Source organism: Acanthaster planci, linkage group LG18, assembly GCF_054643075.1.
Source record: "Acanthaster planci isolate LZ-2023a linkage group LG18, COTS_SCS, whole genome shotgun sequence".
Classification (NCBI taxonomy): domain Eukaryota; kingdom Metazoa; phylum Echinodermata; class Asteroidea; order Valvatida; family Acanthasteridae; genus Acanthaster; species Acanthaster planci.
Genome location: NC_141794.1, coordinates 9,738,440 through 9,763,648, shown reverse-complemented (window position 1 = coordinate 9,763,648; position 25,209 = coordinate 9,738,440). Strand labels below are relative to the sequence as shown.

The 25,209-nt window shown below is 40.9% G+C and overlaps 1 protein-coding gene across 1 annotated transcript in view; it reads left to right on the top strand.

The window, feature by feature from the left end:
* LOC110978729 (uncharacterized) overlaps positions 1-25,209 on the top strand; it is a 60,921-nt gene that overhangs the window by 14,889 nt on the left and 20,823 nt on the right. Inside the window, 28 exon segments of the mRNA XM_087148430.1 lie at positions 87-200; positions 581-694; positions 1,434-1,544; positions 2,249-2,359; positions 3,005-3,127; positions 3,862-3,972; positions 4,786-4,896; positions 5,818-5,931; positions 6,585-6,695; positions 7,293-7,406; positions 8,108-8,224; positions 8,659-8,769; positions 9,893-10,000; positions 10,484-10,594; positions 11,417-11,527; positions 12,784-12,894; positions 13,501-13,611; positions 14,128-14,253; positions 14,812-14,928; positions 15,736-15,858; positions 16,570-16,683; positions 17,210-17,323; positions 18,906-19,025; positions 20,061-20,186; positions 21,510-21,623; positions 22,146-22,274; positions 22,927-23,049; positions 23,877-23,999. Coding sequence (XP_087004556.1) covers positions 87-200; positions 581-694; positions 1,434-1,544; positions 2,249-2,359; positions 3,005-3,127; positions 3,862-3,972; positions 4,786-4,896; positions 5,818-5,931; positions 6,585-6,695; positions 7,293-7,406; positions 8,108-8,224; positions 8,659-8,769; positions 9,893-10,000; positions 10,484-10,594; positions 11,417-11,527; positions 12,784-12,894; positions 13,501-13,611; positions 14,128-14,253; positions 14,812-14,928; positions 15,736-15,858; positions 16,570-16,683; positions 17,210-17,323; positions 18,906-19,025; positions 20,061-20,186; positions 21,510-21,623; positions 22,146-22,274; positions 22,927-23,049; positions 23,877-23,999 — 3,243 coding nt within the window.

Below are 25,209 nucleotides of genomic sequence, written 5' to 3'. Positions count from 1 at the left end.
TTCAGAATAGTCTCGTGTGAAACTTATGACTAGCTTTAGAAGAAAACAAAAATTCGAAGTTTCAATTTTACGTTGATGTAATACAGAGGACCTGTGTTTTGTCAATCCGTGCCAAAATGGTGGCACTTGCGTGTACGAGGGGGACACCGACTTCAACTGCACATGCCCAGATGGGTGGATTGGAGATGTCTGCGATTCTGGTAAGAACAAGCCATTTCCGAGATTCAATTATTCCATTCAAATACTCACTGGGGAATGTAGAAAGTGCTGTTTATTTTGGAAGTTCAAAAGTTTAGATGATGCAGCCAAATACATCATGCCATACACAACTTAAGAAGAAACTTCAATTGTAGGAATTCCACATTGAATGAGGGATTTGCCATGAGCCCAAATGTTTGAAATGTGGGAGCAAATGTTTGAAATCGTTTAATACAGGGTTTGCACGGCTGCCATCTTGGAGGCCAGTGCCTTTGTTCCACTGGGTATGCACAAAGAAAGTTTCCCTGTGGAACAACAAAACTGTCCTGTAATATGGTTGTCATGCAAAGCCCCATTGATGAATTCCTCACTCTACCAACAGACGACCCCTGCTTGCCAAGCCCTTGTCAAAACAATGCCACATGTGTTCTAGACGGTCTCAGTAATTACATCTGCAACTGTGTTCCTGGCTGGACAAGCACCGACTGTGAAATAGGTAACCTACCGTCAAACTTCAAACCTTTCTTGCATCTTAATTTGATTGCATTACAGTGCATGAATTTATGTCAATAACTAATTAACTATGCATAAGCATTCACCTGATGTTGAATTTGAGATTTTGTGAAATGCTGAGTCAATGTTGAGTTTCTCAGCTCTACTGAGGTGCAATATTGAGTTCATCCATTTTTTGTCTGAGAATGCACGTCAACTTTGTAACACACCTATGCGGAAGGCAAGAATCGATACACAAATTGCCAAAGGCAACAAGTCCTAAATCTAACAAAATGAGTCACAAGTCACCAGAGTATCTTTCATGTTCAACTTTAAAACAGTTGTTTACAATAGGAACCCCGAAATAGCAGCCATTTTGCCAGGTAGTCGTTTCGTGGCATCTTGTCCAAAATGTGGAGCTGTGCTTTGGTTTATGTACAGTAACTGATGCGTTTATCTTCATTTCAAATTACAGCCAGTTAGGTTGTTTTCCGTATACACGTAGGCATTGTTGGTTATGGCTATGGCTGTTCTATGCAGCTTACTGATCACAACAATATACATGTAAGTCATAGTTCATTTGGATGTGGCTTAACACTTGCTCTAGTGTGGACCTTAAATTAATATATCGTTGTTGAAATGGAGTCCAGTCTTTCTGCTTTTGTCATCAGGCGGTTACCAGGTTCTTTTGAAAACTTGTAACTTTTCTTTTATCTTGTTTGCAACCGTGCCTCCTTTGTCAGAGGACGCATGTCGGAGCGATCCTTGCCAGAACGGTGCCACATGCACAAACACAGACCCTGGGTACGGGTGCACCTGCCCGGACGGTTGGCTGAGCACAAACTGCGAAATAGGTAACAAAAGTTTTTGTCTAATGCACCTCTTTCATGCACCAAACTGTCCTCCTTTCCATTATACAACTTCAGTCGTATCCAGTTACCCTGCCATCCTAGTCTACAAAGTACTCTATACCAGGATTTCCTGAATAACACTGATTTTCTGATGTTGTTATTAAATGATTTATGACATGACTAGTATGGCATCCTGGCATTAACCAAACTTGTCCTTAATTATGAATTATAAAAACCTTAAATTTTTCCACTCTTGACACGTTCAAATGATTCCTCAAAGATTTCCATCAGGATTTTAGGTTTGCGTCTTTTCCAAAATACTCAAATTTCTCATATCAAACAGTACCCGAAACATTAGCTTTTCTTTCATAAATCTTCACCTAAACTGTGTGATCTACACGCAGTTTTGGAAATTAAACGAGCAACACATGATGCGACCATCTTCACCCCATAAGATGTTGTTTTCTTGTCAGGTTCCCTTTTTTGCAGTGTCATAACCTCTCACATGCAGTCCTAACATTTGAATTTGTTCCCCACCTTTTTAATTTCTCGTTTATTTTTTTCTTGTACATCTCTTGCGTTTGTGAGAACCTCACCCTGATTTGTAACGTAAAAAATCCATTCTTTCTGAAATGTTTTCACACCTCTTGTTCCGTCTGCACTTGTTTCTCCACATTATATGTCTCACGTCTCATCACCCCTCACAGCTGAAAGTCCATGCTTGTCCACCCCTTGTCAGAACAATGGAACATGCCAGGACAATGGGCCGGCTTATGTGTGTGATTGTGTGCACGGATGGTCTGGATTAAGTTGCGAGGGTATGCATGCACTCTCCAGTCACGTCTGTTTGATACTAAAACATCATTTATTTCTGTATGGTTAATAGCAATGGATCAAGTATATCTTCAAAATTTGACATTGAAATTTGAGAAGAAAAAAACCAGGTTGTTTAAAGTTTGTTGCTGAAAACTTTGAATGGAAACCTTTTTAAAAAAATATTTGATTGAAAAGAACATCACATAGATTAATTTGGTTTGTCTTGAATCCATACTCATAGAAAGTAAAGTCTCAAAAATATTTCATTCTCCCAGACTCTTGGAAAATTTCTTTTTTGACTCTTTGTAGACTTGAATTGTTCCCAGTGTACCAAGTAAGATATGTTAAATAATTTCTGCCTATCAATGAAACGGACAGAATTTGTAAAAATATTAAAGTTATGTTTTTCTCTATATGAAACAAAACTATTGGTAAGTAAGCAAGCCAAATCTTTTTTCATAGCCAAGTGAAACTGTTCAACTTTTTATGTAAAAAGGTTCTCTTTTTTTCCCAACTTTTTGGATAAGTAGCATCAGTGTCAATCACAAGTCTTTATACAAACCAATTACAATGGCTACGCTTTGAAAAGTCTAGTGCCTGGCCTTTGTTATGCTCTACTCTAATAATGTATGTGGTTTCTGCCTCAGAGGATCCATGCTTCAGTAATCCCTGTGCTAATGGAGGGACATGCGACGTTGTTCTGGGCGACATTGAAGCAAACTTCACCTGTACCTGTCAGCCAGGTTTTCTAGACTTCAACTGTGCCCAAGGTACCAAGCAATAATTCTTCTGCATGAGCCACTTTGTAATACTCAATAGCCAGGAATGACTGCAGACGTTTTCACTTGGAAATCTTCTCTGAAATCGACCCCTTTAAATTGCAGGAACCAAATGGCGTATTCTTTGCCCTTCGGTTTTAAGTTCCTATTAGTTCTTGGGCCAAATAAAAGCTGGCCTTACCTTCGTCAATCCTTTCAATATTTTACAAACATTATATATTTTTCGGTAAAACCTGACGGTCCATCAACAGTGTCAATCACAAGTCTCAGGTCTCACAGTAGCTTTTGGAGTGACTTAAGACTGGATGACCACATCTGGTGACTCATCTACAGCTCGTCCATTTGAGATCTTTTGTCTTCCACAATTAGACATGAAGCATCGTTATGTTTCTCTTCACTTTGGATGTGCACTATAATGTCTGACCTTAATTTCGTTTGATGAGCAATGCATTGGAGAATTTTGGAATTTCATTCTGAACTACCAAACAACATGAATAATTTTGTTGCAATTTTTGTTAACTTCTGTTTTTATAAAGGAAAATTGTATTCTCCCCGTTTCTTCTGCTCTTAACTGGCTATTCTATATCTTCTATTCTATTCTAAAAGGTAGATATCATTGTAAAGAGTACCTCCTTTTCTCGTAAGTGCTGGATCCATTTCTGATGTCATTTTGCCTGTGTAGCATGACGGTTTCTGATGAATATTCTGTCTTCTTGTCCCTCCAGTTGATTTTTGTTTCAGCGACCCTTGTCTGAACGGTGCCACCTGTGAACTCCTGCTGGATAGCTACGTGTGTCACTGCGCTGAAGGATTTCTGGGAACCACATGTGCTGAAGGTAAAAATGTTCATGTGAAGTCTAGGCATTTGAAAAGGAAAATCCCTGCTGTTGGTCCATTTCACAAAGCACTGTTTCTCAAGTTTTGTGTAGGATTTGTGCAAGGAATGACCTGGAGCTGATGTCATGAAACTTTCTGAAACTTCAATATTTTATCGTCACACCTTTTGTTAGAGCAATTTTTTTTTTATGATCTTAAATCGTAAATATATTTTGTGATATTGACTTTACATTTATCATTGCCTATGCCAAACCAGATCCACATTTGGCTGTAAAATTGGCGCTTAAAGAGTACTCCATTACGACATGAATAACATCCAGTTTACTGATAGCATTCATTTTAATCCTTTCTCACCGGGAAGCGGTAAGAGCCGCTGTAAAAATTGAGATCCTCAGCCCGCTTTTCGGCTATTATTGTCGGCCCACGCTCGAGTGAACATGGTGAAAGAAGACAGTCCCTGGCTCTTGTATATATGGTAATTGGCCTTTGTGTGTTGACCAGAAATGAAAAGGCCGATTTTGCATCATAATCACCAGCTTCACAATAGTCCTTCGTGACTTTGAAAAGAGGCAACGGGAATGTGGAAGCGTGAGTAGAGCCGCATGGCAATGAGCCTTTTCACTGTGTAAATCAAAGCGTGCAGAGCACGCAGGGCCACAAACCGAGAATCTGCGGTTTGGCAGGTGGCCTTCATGGCCAAGCGAGGCTGGAATTCTCAGAGTCGGCTTTCAGAAAAAAGTCCCAACGTCAAGGGCTTAATTAAGCCATCTTTTCTGTTATCGTTCATCCTGTGTTTTGCTTTTCCTCGGCAGTTGATTATTGCTTCAGTGATCCGTGCCAGAACAACGCAACATGTAACCTCTTGTCCAGTGGCTATAGCTGCACCTGTTTGGAAGGCTATCTGGGCACACACTGTGAAATTGGTGAGATTTGTCGGTGAATTTTGGCCCAAGTTTTGACTTTCTGCAGAAAAATCTACTTCTGTTTCAAGCGCCAAAGTCAGCTCAGTGCCCGAGAGACCTTGGTTTGCCTGTAAATGGGATTTCAGATACTAAGTCTATTATCAACAGTAACGGGGGGAGGGGGGGGTTGTGGTGAAATCCATGTTATTTGTCAAATATTCGAGTTTACAATTTTTTTTCCAACCTGGTCTGCGGAATGGGTGCGGAAGGTCCAATGGAAAATCCTGAAAATGCTGGGGAAAACAGTTGTTCAGGAAAGTCATGGAAAAGTCATGGAGAATTGGGAAAAAGTTCGGTGTCTTGGAATCCTGCTGTCAGAGAAAAAAAAATTCATGAAACTATCACGGCCAAAAGAGTGCAAGGGTTATATTTGATGGGCTACTTTTGATATGGTATTACCAAATAATGACTAAAGTCACAGGCTGTATCCGTTTCAGACAATACGATTGATTGTGGTCATCTTCAAGTAAATACCAAACAGCTTTTCCTTGCAAAGTGGCGTTCAGTGTTAGTGAAATTGTCATATTTTAGTCTTGTAAAATCATGCAAAACTCAGGGACTATTTTTTTCAGATTCCTGTGGGAACCCTTCAAACAGGACAGTATTTTAGCAGAACTTTTAGTTTGTTGTCAAGTCTTGATTTAAAAATTATTTTCGTACTTGACCTGCAAAATGTTTTCCAGAAATCTGACTTTACCACAGACGTCTTCTCCCACAACGTTCCACCAAAAAAGTTTGAAACAACTTTTTGAATCCCTAACATTCTTGAATCCTGCAATTTTGTGTGAGGATTGCAATCGAGTTCTTTTCTACCTGTTTTTGTATTATATGAACTGAATCTGGGCTTTGTTATTCCTTTTCTATTGAAATTGTTTTCTCCAGAGGATTTCTGTTTCAGTAACCCATGCGAGAACGGGGCCACCTGTAACTTGGAGCCGTTTGTGGGCTACAACTGCACCTGTGCTGACGGTTTCCTGGGCACACTCTGCGAGATCGGTAAGACGTCTGTCTGCTCATGTGCAACAGCCCATTGAGGGCGCTGTCACTCGTTTCCCTGCATATACAGTGTCATTTTGATGCCCCAGGGTGTGAACTTGTGAATGTTCCTCCTCCCCAGGGGTAATTCATTTTTGCCATCCTTCTCACAAGCGTATAAACATATAGATTCCTCTGTCTGGCCCCCTACCCCCCCCCCAAAGCACACATAAGAATAGGATGATTGGTGATTGTCCTTCCTCCAAGTTATCAGAGGGGCGCACAGGCTTTTCCGCCCCCCCCCCCATCCTGGGGGCTTTATACACTTCTGAAAAGTGCCTAAAAATGGATTACTCCTTAGTCATGTGTAGTGTAAAGTTTGTGTGGTTTGGAAAATTATGACTGTTTGTGTCATTTTCATCTTTTGTAATGCCCCATTCTTTGATGTCAGTGTCTGATTTGCTGTTCCAGAAGTACACTTTTTTGTGTCGTTCGTGTCGTCTGCTAGTTTTCATTATAACATTTGATGACTTTTAGTGTACTAGATTCATGTATATTTTTCATTTTCATTTTGCTGTGATTCCATTGTTGTGTTTTCTCCATGGTCACTTCAAATCCGTCTCCCCCTTCCACCATCACATCCCACACTCCGTCCACCCCTTCATCCCCATCAGCCCTGGAGCCATGCACCTCACACCCCTGTCAGAATAATGGAGTGTGCTCACAAACAAATGACTCCTACACCTGCACTTGTCCAGCCGGGTTCTCCGGACTGAATTGCGAGGGTAATGCATGCACCTAGATTTTCTTTTCTAGTTTTGTTTGTAATGTAAAAATGTCTGGACTTTTGTCTGTTTAAAACACATTTTAAAGTAGTTGTCAGCAAGTCTTAGAGAAAATCTCCTGGTTTCCAGTTTCTAGTTATGTGTGTGTGTGGATGAGTATGGTATTCCTTTTGTTGATCTGAGCACGAAATGTGTCCTCACATTTCAGGTTATGAGGACATTGTGGGGACTTGCATAGGTCCACACAACATTTTCCCCTCTCTCCGAAAAGTTTTCCAAGGCATTTTGGGATTGGGATTGGGACTCCAAAATAAAGGACAGTCAAGGTATAGGTTGCTTTATCCAGCATAGAGGACTGCTCATATTGTAAGAAATTAAAGTGTTTTTTCAAATTTTTCTTAATTAGAGAGAAACTAAGGTATGTCCACCCTGGTGTGTGATGTCTACAAGTGTGTACTCAATGTCTTATGTATTTTAAATCTGTGCTGGCATGTGGTCTTGAATGGTGGGCCGCACATTACCACACACATTATAAATTGCTCCTATTCAACAACTTCTCTTGTTGCTTACAAATGTGATGTGGTAACTTTTTTGTAGAGGATTTCTGCAGCAGCAACCCGTGTCAGAACCAGGGAGTGTGCGACCTCATCCCAAATGAGGGCTACAACTGCACGTGCCCAGTGGACTACTTCGGCACACACTGCGAATTCTGTAAGTTGGATATTGGAAAGGTTTAATCGGACAATTGTCCTTAAAGAAGAGTGGTTTTGGATACTATCGTCCAACATTCTTGGCAAAACAAGTTTTGGGAATATGCAAGCCCCGTTGACTGGATCCTGCACAACTTTTTGCTTTCACGTGAATTCTGCCCCATAGCTCTCCAGTGATTGTTCCAATGCAGTCAACTAACGATTTAAATGAAATGTCAGACAGCGTTAGATTACTCCTTTGTACGCAGGTTATTTCTTGCTCAAGAGCCACTTTCATAGTTTCCATATGAAGTCAACAGCTTCATTTGGTCTTCTCATATCTCAACGTAAATTAATGTCAGAATTTATGATAATTTTTGTAGCAACTTTGGAAACCACTCAGTGACACCTGTTATGAGAGCAGAATGCTAAATATAGATATTCTTTTCAACTACAAAGCCTTTCCTGTACATTAATGTAAGGTCTAAGTTTTAGAGATCTGATGAAATGTTCTAAATTCAACAAGTTCAGATGTGACCTGAATGCAAACCAACTGTAATACTATTTGCCAGCTTTAGTTCTATATTGCCTCCGGAATTTATCTGATAAGAGAATTTTTTTCTGCCTAATAAACAAAGAAAAGCATGAAAATATCTTAGATGCGGTCTATTTGATTCCAACTGTATGATTTGTTTTCAATATATGTCACTTTCTTCCTTGTAGTTGATCACTGCTTTGCCCAGCCCTGTCAGAATGATGCCACGTGCCAGCTACTTACGGATGCCATTGGCTACAATTGTCTCTGTGTGGATCCTTACATCGGCAAAAACTGTGATGGAAGTAAGTCCCTCTGCCCTCAGAATGTCATGACCAGTGTCAGCTTTCCGGCTGGCAAGACTTTTGAATTATTCCGATTATTGGCATAGTGTTAGATAGCAGAATTATTTAAGATTCACAGAGATGAAAACAGGTTTTTTATTGTGTAAAAAAATTTCATATGTTACTGAAATGTTGATGGGTCCATGAAAAAGGGTAATTGTTTTTACATTACTTTTCTTGTACTTTAATGGAGTGCCTGTAGTTACAGCCAGTTAGACTGGTCACTGTCTATATCTGCTGTTCCATTGTGTGGCATTGGAAACGGGAACCAAGTCAGTCTGTAATGATTCTCGGACTTCAGTCCCCCTTAAAAAACCCTCTAGGGATATAAACCTACCAGAGGAAAAAGATACGAAGCTACACTGATATGTTTCTCTTTTGTTTTCTGTTAACAGTCGACTTTTGCTTTGACCAGCCCTGTCTGAACGGGGGAACCTGCCAGCTGACATCCAGCGGCTATAACTGCCAGTGTGAAGACGGGTTCCTGGGCAATAACTGCCAAATAAGTGAGTGTTTGCCTTCTAGAGAAGTTCAGCTATGGTCAAGCACATACCCAAAGGCGAATCCTGAGCCAGTGTTTCTGAGGGGAGGGGCGGAGCAAGGCAACATTTTGGGGGAGGGAACACAAATTATAGAATTTCTTCACGGAACCCTGGGGGGTGGGCATTTACACTCTTCAGGAAGGAAATGAAGGGAAACAGTCCCTGAAATCATGTTTCTGTCGTATTTGAGAAAGGAACCTTTTCTCCCTTTGGTAGGCCAGTGGTCCCTCCCCATGGATCTGCCAATTCACGTCACATGTTCATAAACTTGTAGCAGTCATATACTTAAGCAAGATACAGGCCCGACTCCCTGGTAAGGAAGGGCATTTGAAATGTATATATGACCTGCGCATAAGCAGCGTAGCACCACATGACTGCTATGTCTTGTGCCCTGATTGTGTGTAGTGTTAGCTCGTCAAAGTATTTTGCAGTCATCACCCTATTCTGATCTGTGTCACAATAAGCCCAACCCTGCAGTCTCTACCCTGGCAGATACCTTTAAATTTGTACCCATGGATGGATAAAAACGCTTGTGGTAGAACGTTTTGCCCAGGAACGCAAAACGTCACTGTCTTCATCATTTCCTATCATTTCACATCAGTCAGATGACGGAAATCATTGAACATTCCACTATATTGCTATGCAGAAGATTTGTTCTCCATCCTTTGTCGAACATGACTTACCAGTATTTATGCGCGGTAAAACGAAGCTATTGCATTTAAATGGAATTACCAAGAACGCAAGATGGCATTAGATTTTAACTCACACACTGCCACAAATATGTAATAGGCCTTGACTATTGCACCATGAGTCTCTTTAATTACAGCAAACCGTTACAACTTTGAAATGCTCTTTTTAGAATTCTCTTCAATCTCCATCTTTTTATGCCTTTAAACAGTTAAAACTGTTGGTTGCTATCAACAAGCCAATCACCTCTTAGTGGCTTAAGAGTACAACAGGAATTTTTTTTTACTCAAGTTCAACATTTGTTTAATGGTTGCGACTTTAGTCATGACATCCTTCCAAGATGATTGAGATCCAGTCACCGCTAAGTAAGCTTTCTTGTCACATTTTTGTATTTTTTCAGTCAATCACTGTGCTAGCAATCCGTGCGTCAATGGCTCCTGCGGCTTGATGAATGACAGCTACTCATGCGAGTGTGCTAACGGATTTGTTGGAGTCAACTGCGACATTGGTGAGTAACCAACAAAATTTCTTTGACCTGTGTTTTACTGCCCACAACCATTACTCGGTTGAATCTCACACTTAAAATGCTGTTTCCGGTGTGCACTTCTTTTCGGTAGATTTTTGAGGACCACTTGCCTCAGTGTTTATGAAATAAAAAGCAAACGTTGTTGTTGCATAAAGTTGGTTTCTTCAAAAGGATTGTCAGGATTTCGTAATTTTTGACTCAAAAACTTCAGAGGTTTATTTATCCAGGTTTTGCTTCAATTTAGCACTTCTTACCGAAGCACCAAATGAAAGATTGACAAACTTAGAGCAAATCAGAGAAAATGCGTGACTTTCAGTCTGTTCCTTACCAGTGCACCTGCGGAAGTTGCTATAGTTACGCCTTTGCCACTTTACAACATGAGTTGGTCTTTGGTGGGTGCCGTGTCCCTTCCGCATTTTGATATTTGTAGAAGACTAAAATATCTCCGTTCATCATTTCCAATAGTGAATCATTGCAAGAGCGATCCTTGCGAGAACGGCGGAGGTTGCCAGCTTCTTGAGGACGGCTACATCTGCACCTGCCCCAGCGGATATGTGGGAACTCACTGTGAAATTGGTATGATTACCATACTTCATACATATTCATAATCAAGGGCCCAATTCTCACTGGCTCATAGACCTGTAACATGATGTCATCACGCTCTGTTTACGTGTGCACTTGCCTACGGCATTGAGGTGGGACTGATCCATGGAGTCCCTGTAGGAAAGCGCACATTGAAAACAAAGCGCATTGTGTTTATTCACCATAATGTGCCAGTGTCTATTTTCATTGTTCACTGGGTGGGCGTGCCAAGATCAAGATGTTATGATGCAGACAGTCATGGAAGAGAGAGTATAAGACGTCATTCATTCTGGAAAATGTTGGGAAGAAAGGCTTTTTGTTCAAGGGTTGTACTCTTTATTGAAGCTGAAGTGATAAGTGCTGTACATTGTATTTTAATTATGGTCACCAATTTTGTTGGGATTTCATTCCTTAATTACAAGGAGAAAATTAGGGCCAAATATATGGTATGCTAAAGTAAAAGACACATTGTTGTTTGCCTGTCAAGCCAGCATGGATGTTTGCATGGCTCTCTACTAACAACTCAGGGTAGTTTTCAAAGATAAACATGATCTAATTTCACTGAATGTTTGCGTCTGTGCTTGCGTAATGATAAAGTGATTTCATATGTGTTGACGATGCTTTGTTCCTGTCCGTACGTCGATATGAAAACTAGCTAGGCATTGGAGTGAAATTGAGTTGCTTATGATCAGAGATTAAAAGCCTTTTGATGACTTGATTATTAGTCACTTTGAAATTGTGAAGAGACAGTTATGTCACGGTGTGTTTTTCCTTTTTTTGTGAATTATGATTGCTTTGGTTTCTTCCATCGTCCAGTGAATTACTGCGTGAGTGATCCCTGCCTCAACGGTGCCACGTGCCAGCTGGGAATGAGTATGTACATCTGCCAGTGTGCCGCCGGCTACATCGGAGACAACTGCCAAATAGGTAAATGCGATTCACAAACCACATGCATGCACTGAATTGACGTTTGTGAGCATCGGCAGCGGAACGATTTTCAAAGTGGAAGGGGCCAGTTGTTAGACCATCAGCCATCAGCCATCAGCCATTGATAGGCTAATCCACGAAGCCCCGCCCCTTTATAGGCCTTGCAAAAAGTAGGGGGGAGGGCGACTGGCCCCTCCACAGTTTTCCACTGGGAGAAGCCGACTGGAATGGAACATTCAGTCAGTCACTTCATGAAATTATTCTTTGCATGGGCACGTGGCTTCTAACCACTTGCTGACGGTATTGTTCTTCAACAAGTTCGGCCCAGGCACAGTTGAAGATACAGTACATTGTGGTTGACAATCAACCTTGGAATGGGAAATTCTCTTCACACTTTTTTTCTCTTCCAAAGAAATTCATTCTCATTTACAAAATGTGGAAACACTTTTCCTGAAATGGGAAAAGATTTTCACAGATTTTCCCATCAGTGGGAATCATTTTCATGCCTTTTCACACAGTGGGGAAATTGTTTTCCACACCATGTGAAATGCGAGTGTGATCGTGAATATGAATTCATTTCACAAAATCACCCATCCCAATTCACAATAGTAACTTTGAATCACCGTGTACAGCCCCTTGCAAAGTTGAACTTCAGAGAGGCTGACCCTCGGTGGTCATTTATTTCAATATTTTGGCGACATTTCATCATCGCTCCTTTTAAACTCTGAGACTGTCACAAGTAGTATTTGCTAAAATGCCCGGCTGTGGCCCAGTGCCCCTCGGGGGTTCCACACATGCTCAACCTCCACTGACTAGTTGAAGCCTCTGTATGGACAAACTCAATTGGAATCACTCAAGCATGGGGACTAGTAAAGGCGCCATCTGATATGGCACGGAGTAGTTTCCAGAACATGCTCAAACATTTGTAAAAATTCTAGGGTGTTTACAAGCAGTCAAAACCAGTTTTGACTCGGTTCTTTCTTGACCTGTGACTCCATGCAAACAAAAACAAACAGAATCAATACACATATGACTAACTTTGTTTCACAAAAATTTGAATAGCAGGCGAAATAATGTTCACAGCATTTGCGTATGCATTCTATATTCTGCATATACTCTGTATAAAGCATTTGTCACTTGAAATTAAAAGGTCAGAAAAAAAGTTCAAAATTGGGTGCATTTCTGTTCATAGTTTCCTCTTGATTGCTTAAGGTTGATATCCTCATGGGAGTTTGATTTCTGATTCTTTTGTTCAGAGGATTTTTGTTACAACAAGCCTTGCATGAATGATGGGATATGCCACCTGGAGCCCAACGGCTTCAACTGTACCTGTCTGGTGCCCTGGATCGGAGACCAATGCGAAATACGTAAGTCATGCCCTAACTTTGAACACAGATTAACTTGGGGGTTTTCACCCGTGTCAGTAGTGCCAGTCAAGACGCCGAGTTGAATGTACAGATTGTCCATAGCATTCGATGAATGTCTGTATGGGACATCATGTGTATTGGTTGATGCCTGTTAAAAGAGCTGTTTTTGTCTCAGCTTGGAAATGGATACGCCATGAATTAGGGGTCCTCATCGTTTTGCGGTCCTATCAAAAGTAGCATGATTTTAAAAATCCTGAATATACTTCTTAATGGCTTTTTGATTGGGAATGATTAGACAAATCTTACTCCTATCCAGTGCATACTTTTGAGTCATGAATGATACTTCACACAGTGCCCAGTTTCATCTGATTTTGCAAGGCCACATGGGAACACTTGTGTCCATAGCAATTTTTGACGGAATGTGCTCAAATGCAAAATGTGTCCTCAGCCCACCTGAAGAAAACTTCTGCATGTAGAATGCTGGCAACAATTTGGCATTGCCTTAATCAAAGACTAATCTTTTTTTTGCATTTCGATTGGCCCAGGAATTTTCAAATGCTTGTTCTAGCATAGAAACCATCGCACTTGTTACTTTTATTTTGTTAGCCGTACCCTGTGACAGTAACCCATGCCAAAACGGTGGGACGTGTAATGCGATCGGAGCAGAATACCAGTGTGACTGTAGGCCGGGCTGGACCGGCACTGAATGCACCTTTGGTGAGTGTTAGAATCTCAGTTGACTAACCTTTCATAAGTGAGTCTTTGTTTGGTGTGTAACTCAGCAATTTTTCATGAATGAGTTTGAAACTATGAGATTATTGCACATATGAGAGGACACGTTTTCTTTGAGCATCACTGATGCGAGAAAAGTTTTCTGGTCACTGGTGTAAATGCTCAGAAAATGGCATAAGTGCACGCTCTAGTATATTGCTCATTTCATTTGAGTAAATTTACTCATTTTGGTATTTGAACCTTTTAGGCCTGTCTTTTCTTCTTGTGTTCAGTATGTAAGTAACGAAGTCAATTTGACATTGGGAAGCATGCTTGGTAAATTTTGTCAATCTTGTCCAACTTCTGCATATTTGGAAAGCAGACACTTGCCTTAATGCCACAAATGTACATTCAAATTCACATTCCAAACATAAAAGCCAACCCGTTTCAGTCACTGATACTCGGTCTTTGTGTATTGACCGAGTGAGTATTGCTGAGTGAGTGGCATCTCATCCTTTGCAGGTTTTGACAATCCTTGCGCCAGCGACCCTTGCTTCAACGGTGCCACTTGTATCCTGATCAATACCAACACGGCCTTCCTTTGTGATTGCACCCCGGGATGGAGTGGGCCTCTATGCCAGGGATTTGGTAAGCGGCAGCCTGGTGTTGTGAAACCATTGAAAACTGGGATTTGATAAAGTCAGTGGCCCGTCAGGGATGTCTGGCCTTAGAGGCAACAGAGTAGAAGTTGGTGTGAATTGGTTTTAACGGCCAGCAGAAGATGGCACAACATTTTCATAAGTTTTTTATGAATCACATAATTGAATTGCCCTAAATCACAGAATCAAATACATGAAGAATTTTCCAGAACTTACTTACATGTACTGCCTTAGAACAGAGGAAGTCCCTCCTTATTTCCACATCAGTCACATTGAACTTGAAGTGGTTATGCTCAGTACGTTGTAAGCGTCAGACCGTGCTGAGTATGTAAAATGAGTTTTTGCACACCTTGTAAATTTTAATAGCTGCCACTATTTTTATGGAGCCATCAAAGTTCGGATTGGTGTGAAGGCTCATCAAACTGAGTCGGTTCATTGCAAAAACTGTTCTGTTGGAATGAGGTTGTTCATGCAACCAAGGTAATTGTATCGCTACAAACATTGTGTCATAATAAAGTGTAAATTTTGTACTTGTTTTCTGTTAAAGTGACATATGAGCCCTGTTCCAGCAACCCTTGCATGAACGGTGGGATCTGTAACCCGTTCAGCTCCTACTACACGTGCAATTGTTCAGAGTTCTATTCTGGAATTGACTGTGAAATTGGTGAGTAGCTGACAGCCAGATAGACTTTAGGCAGGATAGTATAGCTAGCACACCCTGGTGTTTACTGCATTTTTTGGCCTTCATATTGCAATGGGCCATTAGCAACTGTTGAATGGAGTGACGTGCAGCATGGTGTTTTGAACACCCGAGGGATACATGGACCATGAGGCACCAATTCCTTTTTTGTGTGTGTGTTTCTTAGATTTTATGCTCTAGTTGTGTTTCCATTTAAAGATTAACTGTTTAATGACAAAATCAGTGAGTTGAAGGGATGAATCAAGGTCTATATGATGATAAATTTTCTGGGCAACGTGAAGTTTATTCTACAGTGCAACAGCAAATCCAACCCTGATTATTTCAGTCAATGTAGCAAGAATTCTTGTTGCAAATCACAAAAGTCTAATGCAGTTCTAACTTCATTACAAATCTTTTGTCACACCAAATTTACTTCACGCGTTTGCATTCGTTAAAATTGGAACCACTATCAGTTGCATTAAAGTCAGTTGTATAAATGCATAAGTTAAGAATCTACCATGCGAAGAAAGACTTTGAAATCTGAAAACTGGAAAATCTGAAATCTTCACGTTGGAATATTGATGCACTGCGTTTTTATTGCTGATCGTTTGACATTACTTCAAAAAACCTTTCAGCCAGAGGCTGAATTGCATACTTACATTTTCATATATCTCACCTCTTCTAAAAGTCTTGTATTCTGGTCAAAAAAATTACAGACCACAGGTGCTTCACAACAAAAGTTGCCAGTCCTAGTGTGATAATTTATCACCTGTTCTCATTGTTTCTCATCAGTGAGTCCATGCATCAGTTCTCCTTGTCAAAATGGCGGAATCTGTAGTTACATCAAAGACGACACTTTTGACGGGTACCGCTGTGAATGCCCCATACTCTACAGTGGAACCAACTGTCAATATTGTAAGTTTCATCAAGATCAACTTTGGAAAAGCTGGTTCATAAGTGTTTTAAGCTGTGCATTAGTGAAAAGTCCATGTTGGTGTGCCAAAATTAATGTCAAATTGACCCTTTAAAGTGAAACTGCTGTTTTTTTTTAAATTGATTTTTGTTTGAGAATGATGTGTTTGCTTAAAATTGAAACCATTGTGAAGGAGTTATCAGCCATTAGGGACAGGTGCCAAATTCAACACTCTCAGAACCGGTTCTGTCGCCTTTAATATCTTGGCTCAGATTTTATCTTCAACAAACATTCTTACTTTAATAAGGGTAATTCCAGAAATTAAGGGTCCATTTTTTTCGTGTCCCTGTTACATCTAACATATGATTTTGTAAGTTCAGAACACATTTTCTAATTTCCAAGAGTGATGAATTAATGTAAATTACCTGCCAAACAAATAGTAATTGTTTGAAATCTATTTCGGGTGATTTTTCCATGTCAAATATAAAAAATCAGATGTAACAGGGACACCAAAATGTCACACTTTTGGACCCCCTCATTTCTGGAATTACGTGAGTCTTGATTTAAAATCTCCTTCAATATCCATAAGCCGTATTCTCAAATTAACCGTGCAATGCCACATGCTTTGTAAAGAGACCCTGCTACATGTGCAGAGTACAACAGCTTCCTCTAAGCATTGCAGACTATCAAACTCTCTTGTTGTTAACCCCTAGCCAATCCGTGTCTCAGTGCACCTTGCATCAACGGAGGGACATGTGTCAATCGTGGCTCGGCGTACACCTGCAGATGCCCCACAAACTATGCTGGCACGGACTGCGAGATATTTAGTACGTACGACACTCACATTTTCTTATTTATTTTCTTGAACTGTGAAATTACCAATTTTTTCCACATGTGTGCTTGACTGTTGCTGGTGAGCAAAAAGCCTTTGTTTTAACATGTGTAATCGTCATCATTAACATTTATTTGCAATTCTAAAATATACAGTAATAATTTCAAGTAAACAAAAACAAGAAGAAACAGGACCACAACCACCCAAGCAAAGCCCATGTTAGTGAGTGTTGTAACAGAGGAGTACTTGACCTTATCACAGTCACATGTCTTTTCGCCAACTGTCTTGCTGGTTTCAAATGTCCAGCCAAAAATTAGCCCAGTAGTGAAATACTCCAATTGTCCTCTCTGTAATCTGGAACCTCAATTGCAATTTCTGCTCCTTTTGAAAAATCGTATTCATTGCCATGGGAGAGGTACATGTAGGACTTGCAAATATCCGTTTGACTGATGTTGAGATGAGTTGAAATCCTCTGGTCTCCCTTCACTGAAAATGGAACTGTTCTTGCTGTTACGTTATAGCTGCTTTACCTTGCCTGAGCTATCCGTGTCAGAACAACGGTATTTGCCTGAACACAAACGATGGATATGAGTGCACATGTCCAGCTGGCTACCAAGGCTCACAGTGCCAACTAGGTACGTCCAGGGGCCAATTTCATAGAGCTGCTCGAGCACAAAATTTGCGTAAGCTTGAAAAAACCTTGCTTGACAAATCAGGTTACCAGCCAAAACTCCATGTGATGTATATTGGTTTGGAATGGTATTCACCTGTCTTTTGGTTAGCATGACAATCACATAGATTTTGAGCTGGTAACCTTTGTTTTTTAAAGAAGGTTTTTTGTGCTTAAGCAAATTTGTGCTTAAGCAGCTCTGTGAAATTGGCCCCAGTACAGTTTCATATGTCATAAATTACTTAGTGTGTCTCCTGTACAGAGGTTTTTCATGTGACGTCACTTGATGGACAAAGGCAGTTCAGGAAACGTTCCAAGTCCGCGGCAGCCTGTGCATTTTGGAATCTCTGTCTTTTAGTTGGCAACAGCATGTACGCCAGAATGCTGAGAGACTTTGAAGGCGCATACGTTTCTGCGCACATCTGTGTTTATTGAACGCTGACCGTCAAAATCATGTGACTGAAAAACCTCTATAGAGCTGTATGAAATCACCACTGCTGTCGTGACCATCAATTTATAATTAGTGCCTCTGAAGTGAGGATGTTTACAGTTTTGAAGTCTGCCAACATTGGGCGGTTGGTAGAACATCAATACCTGCATTTTGACGGTGACAAGTTCGAATCCAATCTCGGTCAAACGTCTTTGTTCCTGATAATCGCCGTCCTTTGTCAGAGCTACCCTTGTGAGGACAGGACTGAATGTGTCAGTTGGTAGAGCACCAGTACCTGTCACACATAGTCGTTGGGTTCGAATCCCATATCAGTTAGCTTTATATTATTCAACTGGAAAGAAATTGACCCTTTCTTACCCATGTCAGAGCTACCATGCAGAATGGTTGGACTAAATTATTGGTTGAGCACCGTTGCGTGTCCCTACTGAAAATGTCCAATTCATTTACCTATTGACACCAATTCACTTACCCATTGGATGGAATTCACTTACCAATTCAGTAACCAATTCCAAACCAATTGCTTTTGCTTGGAATCAATTGGAATCCAATTGGGTTCAATTGGTTTAAATAGTAAATTCGGACCCTTTCTCAGTTGGACCATTTCAAACCAATTGAACCCGTTCCAATGCCAATTCACAATCCAATTGAGTCCCATTTGAAAAATCCAGTTGATGGGGGAAACAAGCTGAAAGCAAACCAATTGGAACCAGTTGCGTCCCATTTGAAATTTCCAATTGATCCAGGAAAACAAACAGAGAAAGCATACCAATTGGATCCAATTGACTTCCATTGGAAATTCCAATTGATTGAGAAAAATAAATAGCAAAGAAACAAATGCCAATTGAAACCAATCGCATCCCATTTGAAATCTTCAATTGATGGGGGAAAACAAATTGGAGAGAAAACATACCAACTGAAACCAATTGAGCACCAATTGATTACCAATTGGACCCAATGCATTTCAATTAAATCCAGTTCAAAAATCACTTGGTTTGAATATGCCATTTTTAGTAGGGGTAAGGCATAGGTGATGGGTTCGAATCCCAGGTCAGTCATTTTGCTCTGCTTTGAACAAAGTGTTTTTTGTCCCTGACAGTTGCCAACCCTTGTCAGAGCTACCCCTGCAGGAATGGAGGGACTTGCTTTCAGTCTTCCATAGCCTATGCCTACGTCTGTTCCTGCCACACTGGGTATGGAGGGCCAAACTGCGAGATAAGTAAGTGGCAGAATCGTAGCCAAGTCTATCAAATTGGAAAAAACTGATCGTAAGTCAACTCTGGTCTCTGGAATTTCTGGTCTGAAGCTTGGTGTCACGTCTACTTGTGAGTCTTGGCACTGTTCAGGTCAAAATTAACTAGGGATAAGACTGCTTCTTTGGGACTGCACGGCATAATTTATGGTTCAAACTTATCTAACTTTAAACTTTTGTCTAACGTAAAAGCTGGCATTACACTGCAGGAATGCAGCTTTTGTCAAATTTGCCGATTTCCTAGTTTTTTCAAATTCCTTGTATATCATATACTAAACTGTACAAAATATTTAGTAATGTGGAATTTCCTTCGTCATGTCTTCCATGGTGCATGCCCATAAATTGATATTTTTGGCATTAAGGTAACCAAAATATGCACTTCAAGTTCACAAAATTTAATCACATGTTCATTTTCAGTAAATTTCATGTGCACTATTGTTGTTTTGTTCGGATTTGTTAATACTTAGTTCTGTGCTGTCTAAACTGGCCTCAATGTCATTGGAAAGATTGACAGAGGTCTTACAGTCACTGAAATCCTGAAAAAAATTCCTGAAACAAGTTGCAGAATGTCATGCAAAAGTTGCGAAAATTGGGGAAAAGTATTTGTGTGTTAATCCTGTTGTCAGAGGAAAAAAATCCTGGAAAAGACATGGAAATTAAGACCATGCAAGGGTTATTTTGGATTGGCTGCTTCTGATGTGACAATGGATATGTTCAATTTACAGTTGTCAGTCAGCACAGTATTAGGGACATGGTAGTCCTCTAGTTCATAAGACTATAGCAACTTTTTCATTAAATGGCATGGAACTTTTCATATTTTAGTCCAGGAATTCCTGCAAAAGTCATGGAATTTGGATTTCAGATTTCTATGGGACCTTGATTCAAAGCTAAAAATTCCATTTCATTCAAAGTGGATTGTTTACTAGACATTTCCCTCAAAAAATATGGGTTGTCGGAATGGGCTAATTTTTGGTTTGTCTGCCTCCTCCTTTGCTGTCATAGTCCCCGCCCCCTGCTCCAGCAACCCTTGTCAGAACGGCGGCGAGTGTTTCACCAGCGTTGTGGGCCTGATCTATTCCTTCGTATGCCTCTGTCAGGATGGCTACAGTGGAACGTACTGCGAGCAAGGTAAGCATCGTTGAAGTTTTGCCTCTTGGAGATCTGATATTGTGACGGATAATAAGTTGATGCAATCCTGAACGGCAGTTGGAAAAATTGGGTCACAGATCAGATCAGGGATCGGTGACATTGGATCCTGGGAGAGTGAGTGTATACTGGGCCGTTTTTAGACTCACTGCTTTGACCTCTGCTAGGTTCCACAGCAATCTTGAAATGTTCACAGTTGAGACAGAATTTTAAAAAGTTACCTTGCATCGGCAGTGCATAAGCAGGTCTAAAGTTTCTGCAGTAAAAACAGAACCATGTTCAGGCAGAGGAACTCCTCTAGAAATTAAAGCATTGGAGCCTGAATCCATGGTCAGAGACAGAAATCAATATTGGAAGAAAAACTGTGCTATCAAACAGCTGCTACTTTGCAGTATCCGCACAACACATTGTGATCTGTAATACACAGTGGCAAACAGACTGCATATTCAACACTGAAACATCAACACTGCCACTGAAGGTATGGACCAACTCTGCAGACAACAACGGATTCTGTGAAATAGTTCTCTAAACATTATTCTCACTTTTTTCCATTTTCAAATATGTATTGGGAATGCAGCACACTTTCCCACCTCGGTGTGTCGTACAGTTCACGTGCATGTGAATTTCTAGCTTGTTGAAGAACCCGAATTTTGCTCATTTTGTTTTTTATGTTTATGTACCAACATAGTGTAATGAAGTTTAACGACAACTCAAGAAAGAAGATAAAATTGTGTTAATTTTTGATGATGAAACAGGTGACTGTCCTTTATGAGATCACTCTTTTGGTCATGAATATGCAAATTTGCTCTAGCAAAAATACCAGAAATGCTCCAAAATGCCTACCTTTCAAAACAAGATCTGAAAAAAGGACCAAACATTTTCAAGATTTTCACTTTACAAATTTCATTATGTGGATCCTTGTATAAACTCAAAGGTGCACAATGCCCTGATATGAACACAGGCTTCAATACAGAGCAATATGGTTTTCTATGTGTCTGCTACTAGTAAAGGTCTAGCCTTTGCTGGAAACTCAGCATTTGGTGGCATTAATCTGCCCTTAGCAGAAGCACCCCCCATCTGTTGATAAGAGCCGTTTTGATTGGAGAAGTTCATTTGGTTGGCAACAATGCAAATGCAACATTTGCATGTCGTAGTAATTCTCGAACCAGCCAAGTACAATTTCCCCACCAAAGGCGCCTCCGTTGCTAGGAAACTTGCACCCTCTCTTGTTTCTGCTCAGGGCCCATAGCTCTGTCAACTTCAAACTCACTTCTTCTCCTCTGTCTTGTTTTTCCTTCTACCCAGTGTCCAATCCTTGCAATAGCTTGCCTTGCCAGAACAACGGTTTCTGTTACACCACGGGGGCCGGCTATGCTTGCGCTTGTACCGGCGGATGGTCAGGCTCGAATTGCCAGATTGGTGAGTTCATTCATCACTCTTCATTCATACTAATGATTTTTCTGCATATCTCACAGGCTTTTTGTTAGCACACTACCAGGGAAAATAGGTTTAACAGAATTGTTCATGTGTTTCCCCACGTTTGAGTTCTTATGGTTGAGAGTCTTTTTAGATTATCAGAAGTTCGGGGAACTTCCAGTAAAAATGCGATTTGCAATTATGCAATTCCAAATGCTTTTGTAGCCCATTTCAAGTGGAGGACATTTCAAGCCAGTAATTTTCTGTGATACTTTCAGGAAAAGCTTGTTTAGCACATTTTGGTCGTGTGTGATTACAGCGTCACATAAACGGATGATGCTATCAAAGTTTCATGTCATTTTGTGCACAAACAAGTCTGTAGAGTTGACCGTCTACACCAGTGTTTCAGCCTGTGTTGTAGCGGTGGACTGTCTGGATTCTGGGCAGAAAACACCTGGAGCGAGTTCACTGTGAAATAATCCTGGACCCGTGTGGTTAAACAGTCGCTACTTTTATTTCTTTCAGCACCGGATCCTTGCGGAAGTAACCCCTGCCAGAACTTTGGCTTCTGTTTCACCAGTGTGGTGGGATCTGACTATCAGTATGTCTGCTTCTGCACGGCCAATTACAGAGGTCCCAATTGCGAACTACCAGGTAGGTGCGCTGACTTACAAGTCCTGTAAACGTCTGTGATGAGATCGGTATCGTGCATTCTTTGACCCTAGCAAATTGTAATTTGTCCTTGTCAGTAGGCGGAATTGTATGCCTAATTGTGGCTTGCTGGTTTGGGTTGGTAACTGCTGGTCAGGGGTTCGAATCCATCAGCTAGGATGTGTTGGGCCCTCACCTTGGGCAAGCCACTGTGCTCCCATGCACCTACCCGTCTCCGCCCTGGAGAATAAGTGGGAGCGTGTTGAGGCTTTGCAGACATGGCGGTCGCGTTTCATGAGCCGTTTTTGGCCTGAACCAATAGCATCGAGTTGTATACTCCTCAGGGAGCTGAGATTGGTTTAGGAATGTTTATGGGTGGGATATTATGGTGTATTTGCGCATGAAGAGTCAGAGGTACTGAAATTTGTTATATGATAGAATAGGTCATATTATCATGATTATCATTATTTAGTGCATTTTTCCTTCTTGCTAAGCCTTCAGGAGTTTTACCTGTAATGTCTTACAATAATTTTAATAGCAAGTTTGTGAACATCATACGCGTCCTCATGAAACGGTTGTTTTGTATGAGACAGATTGGCCAAAGATGTTAACTTTTCCTGTTGATGTGTTTTATCGTTGTCCTTCCTTCTTACAGCATTATCATCTCCCTGCTCCAGTGATCCATGTCAGAATGGCGGTTTATGCTTTGAGGCAATCTCTGGGGGATCTTACATCTGTAACTGTCCCACTGGCTACTCCGGACCCACCTGCCTCATTGGTTGTTACTTAGCATTCTTACAATAAGAATTTGTGTACAAATAGTGATCCAATCTTTCATTCATCGGTTCAGTGCTTAATTAAATGCCAAAGCAGGACATTTATTTTTTGTGTGTGCACTGTCACAATTTGTTGACATGTACCTCACACCAACCAATGAGATGACAGAGATTTATCAGGCATTCTGAAAAAAGACTGTGGTCTGTTGGATTGAACGATTTGTAAAAATGTAGGAATATGGACAGAACTGTTTTAGATGTTGATAGAACTTTCTAGGGTGTGGAATGAAGACGTTTTGGAACTCTTTATTACGGAGCTAGGGTGTTTCCAAAAAGCAGATTTGTGTTTGTCTTTGACTTTATTATTGGATGTACGCCTAGGTTTGAATTTGAACTGAAAGTAACTTCCATGTTTTGGTCAGCGGCATACCATTTGGTGCTCCTTCAACAAAACAGTTTTTGTGGAACTGAAGACTCCAATCAGGTGCCGCCAGAATGGAGATGAAGCAAGATTGAGGCCCCTTCGTGTAGCCTAGAAATTACTTCAAGTTACTGGGGTTTGATGCCGGTTCATCTCAACAGCAAGAACAAATGCAGAAATATGTCAGATGTCAGATCAAATAATCGTGCTCTGAATTCACAAACGTTCTATATTCTTCAACCTCTTTAAATTTTGTTGCAAGTGTTTCATGATGTCAGTTTTGCTTCGCCTTTGCAGTCACATAAAGAATGTGTATAAATAACTGGCCTTTATGAAAATGGGGGAAAATGGTGATGTCGCAAAATGAATTAAGAAAGTTACTCCTATCTTCTTCTCTCTCTTTCTTAGATTTAACCAACCCTTGTCTGAACAACCCATGTCTGAATGGGGGATTCTGCGCAACGATTACAAATAGCCAAGCTTACATCTGCACATGCCCGACTGGCTACAGTGGAAACAACTGCGAAATTGGTAAGAGTAGCGTCTAGGTGTTGCTCTCAGATTCTTTGAATCCATTGGTTTGCAAAAAATACCATTGATTAATGTAGTCAGCTTGATATTTAAATGACGTCTACGTACAGATTGGACGATTTTCGCTTTGAAATAAATAAAGCAGAAGTGAATAGACAAAGGTCTGTACAGGTGAGCATGTAGAAACCAAATTTGCTGTACCGTAGTTGGTTCTCTCTAATTTCGAAAGAGTGCAACTAGGGACAAGATGATTTAGAGTGAAAAATTACTCTCAATTTAGATTGAAATACTCTGATACAGTGCTGTAGCAGAGACCACTTAGACCTTCACCCTGTTACTTGTGACTGTTCTTGTGTCCGGTCTTGTGTCTGGTCTTTTAACTGGTCTTGTGTCTGGCCTTGTGTTTGGTCTTGTGTCTGGTCTTGTGACTGGTCTTGTGTCTGGCCTTGTGTTTGGTCTTGTGTCTGGCCTTGTGTCTGGTCTTGTGTCTGGCCTTGTGTTTGGTCTTGTGTCTGGTCTTGTGACTGGTCTTCTGACTAGCCTTGTGTCTGGTCATGTGTATTCTCTTGTGTCTGGTCTTGTGACTTGTCTTGTGCATGGTGTTGTGACTGGCCTTGTGACTGGTCTTGTGTTTGGTCTTGTGCCTGGTCTTGTGTCTGGTCTTGTGGCTGGTCTTGTGACTGGTCTTGTGTCTGGTCTTGTGTCTGGTTTTGTGTCTAAACTTGTGTCTGGTCTTGTGACTGGTCTTGTGTTTGGTCTTGTGTCTGGTCTTGTGTCTGGTCTTGTGGCTGGTCTTGTGACTGGTCTTGTGACTGGTCTTGTGACTGGTTTTGTGTCTAAACTTGTGTCTGGTCTTGTGACTGGTCTTGTGACTGGTCTTGTGACTGGTCTTGTGACTGGTCTTGTGTCTGGTCTTGTGTCTGGCCTTGTGTCTGGTCTTGTGTCTGGTCTTGTGACTGGTCTTGTGACTGGTCTTGTGACTGGTCTTGTGTCTGGTCTTGTGTCTGGCCTTGTGTCTGGTCTTGTGTCTGGTCTTGTGGCTGGTCTTGTGGCTGGTCTTGTGACTGGTCTTGTGACTGGTCTTGTGTCTGGTCTTGTGTCTGGCCTTGTGTTTGGTCTTGTGTCTGGTCTTGTGTCTGGTCTTGTGGCTGGTCTTGTGACTGGTCTTGTGACTGGTCTTGTGACTGGTCTTGTGTCTGGTCTTGTGTCT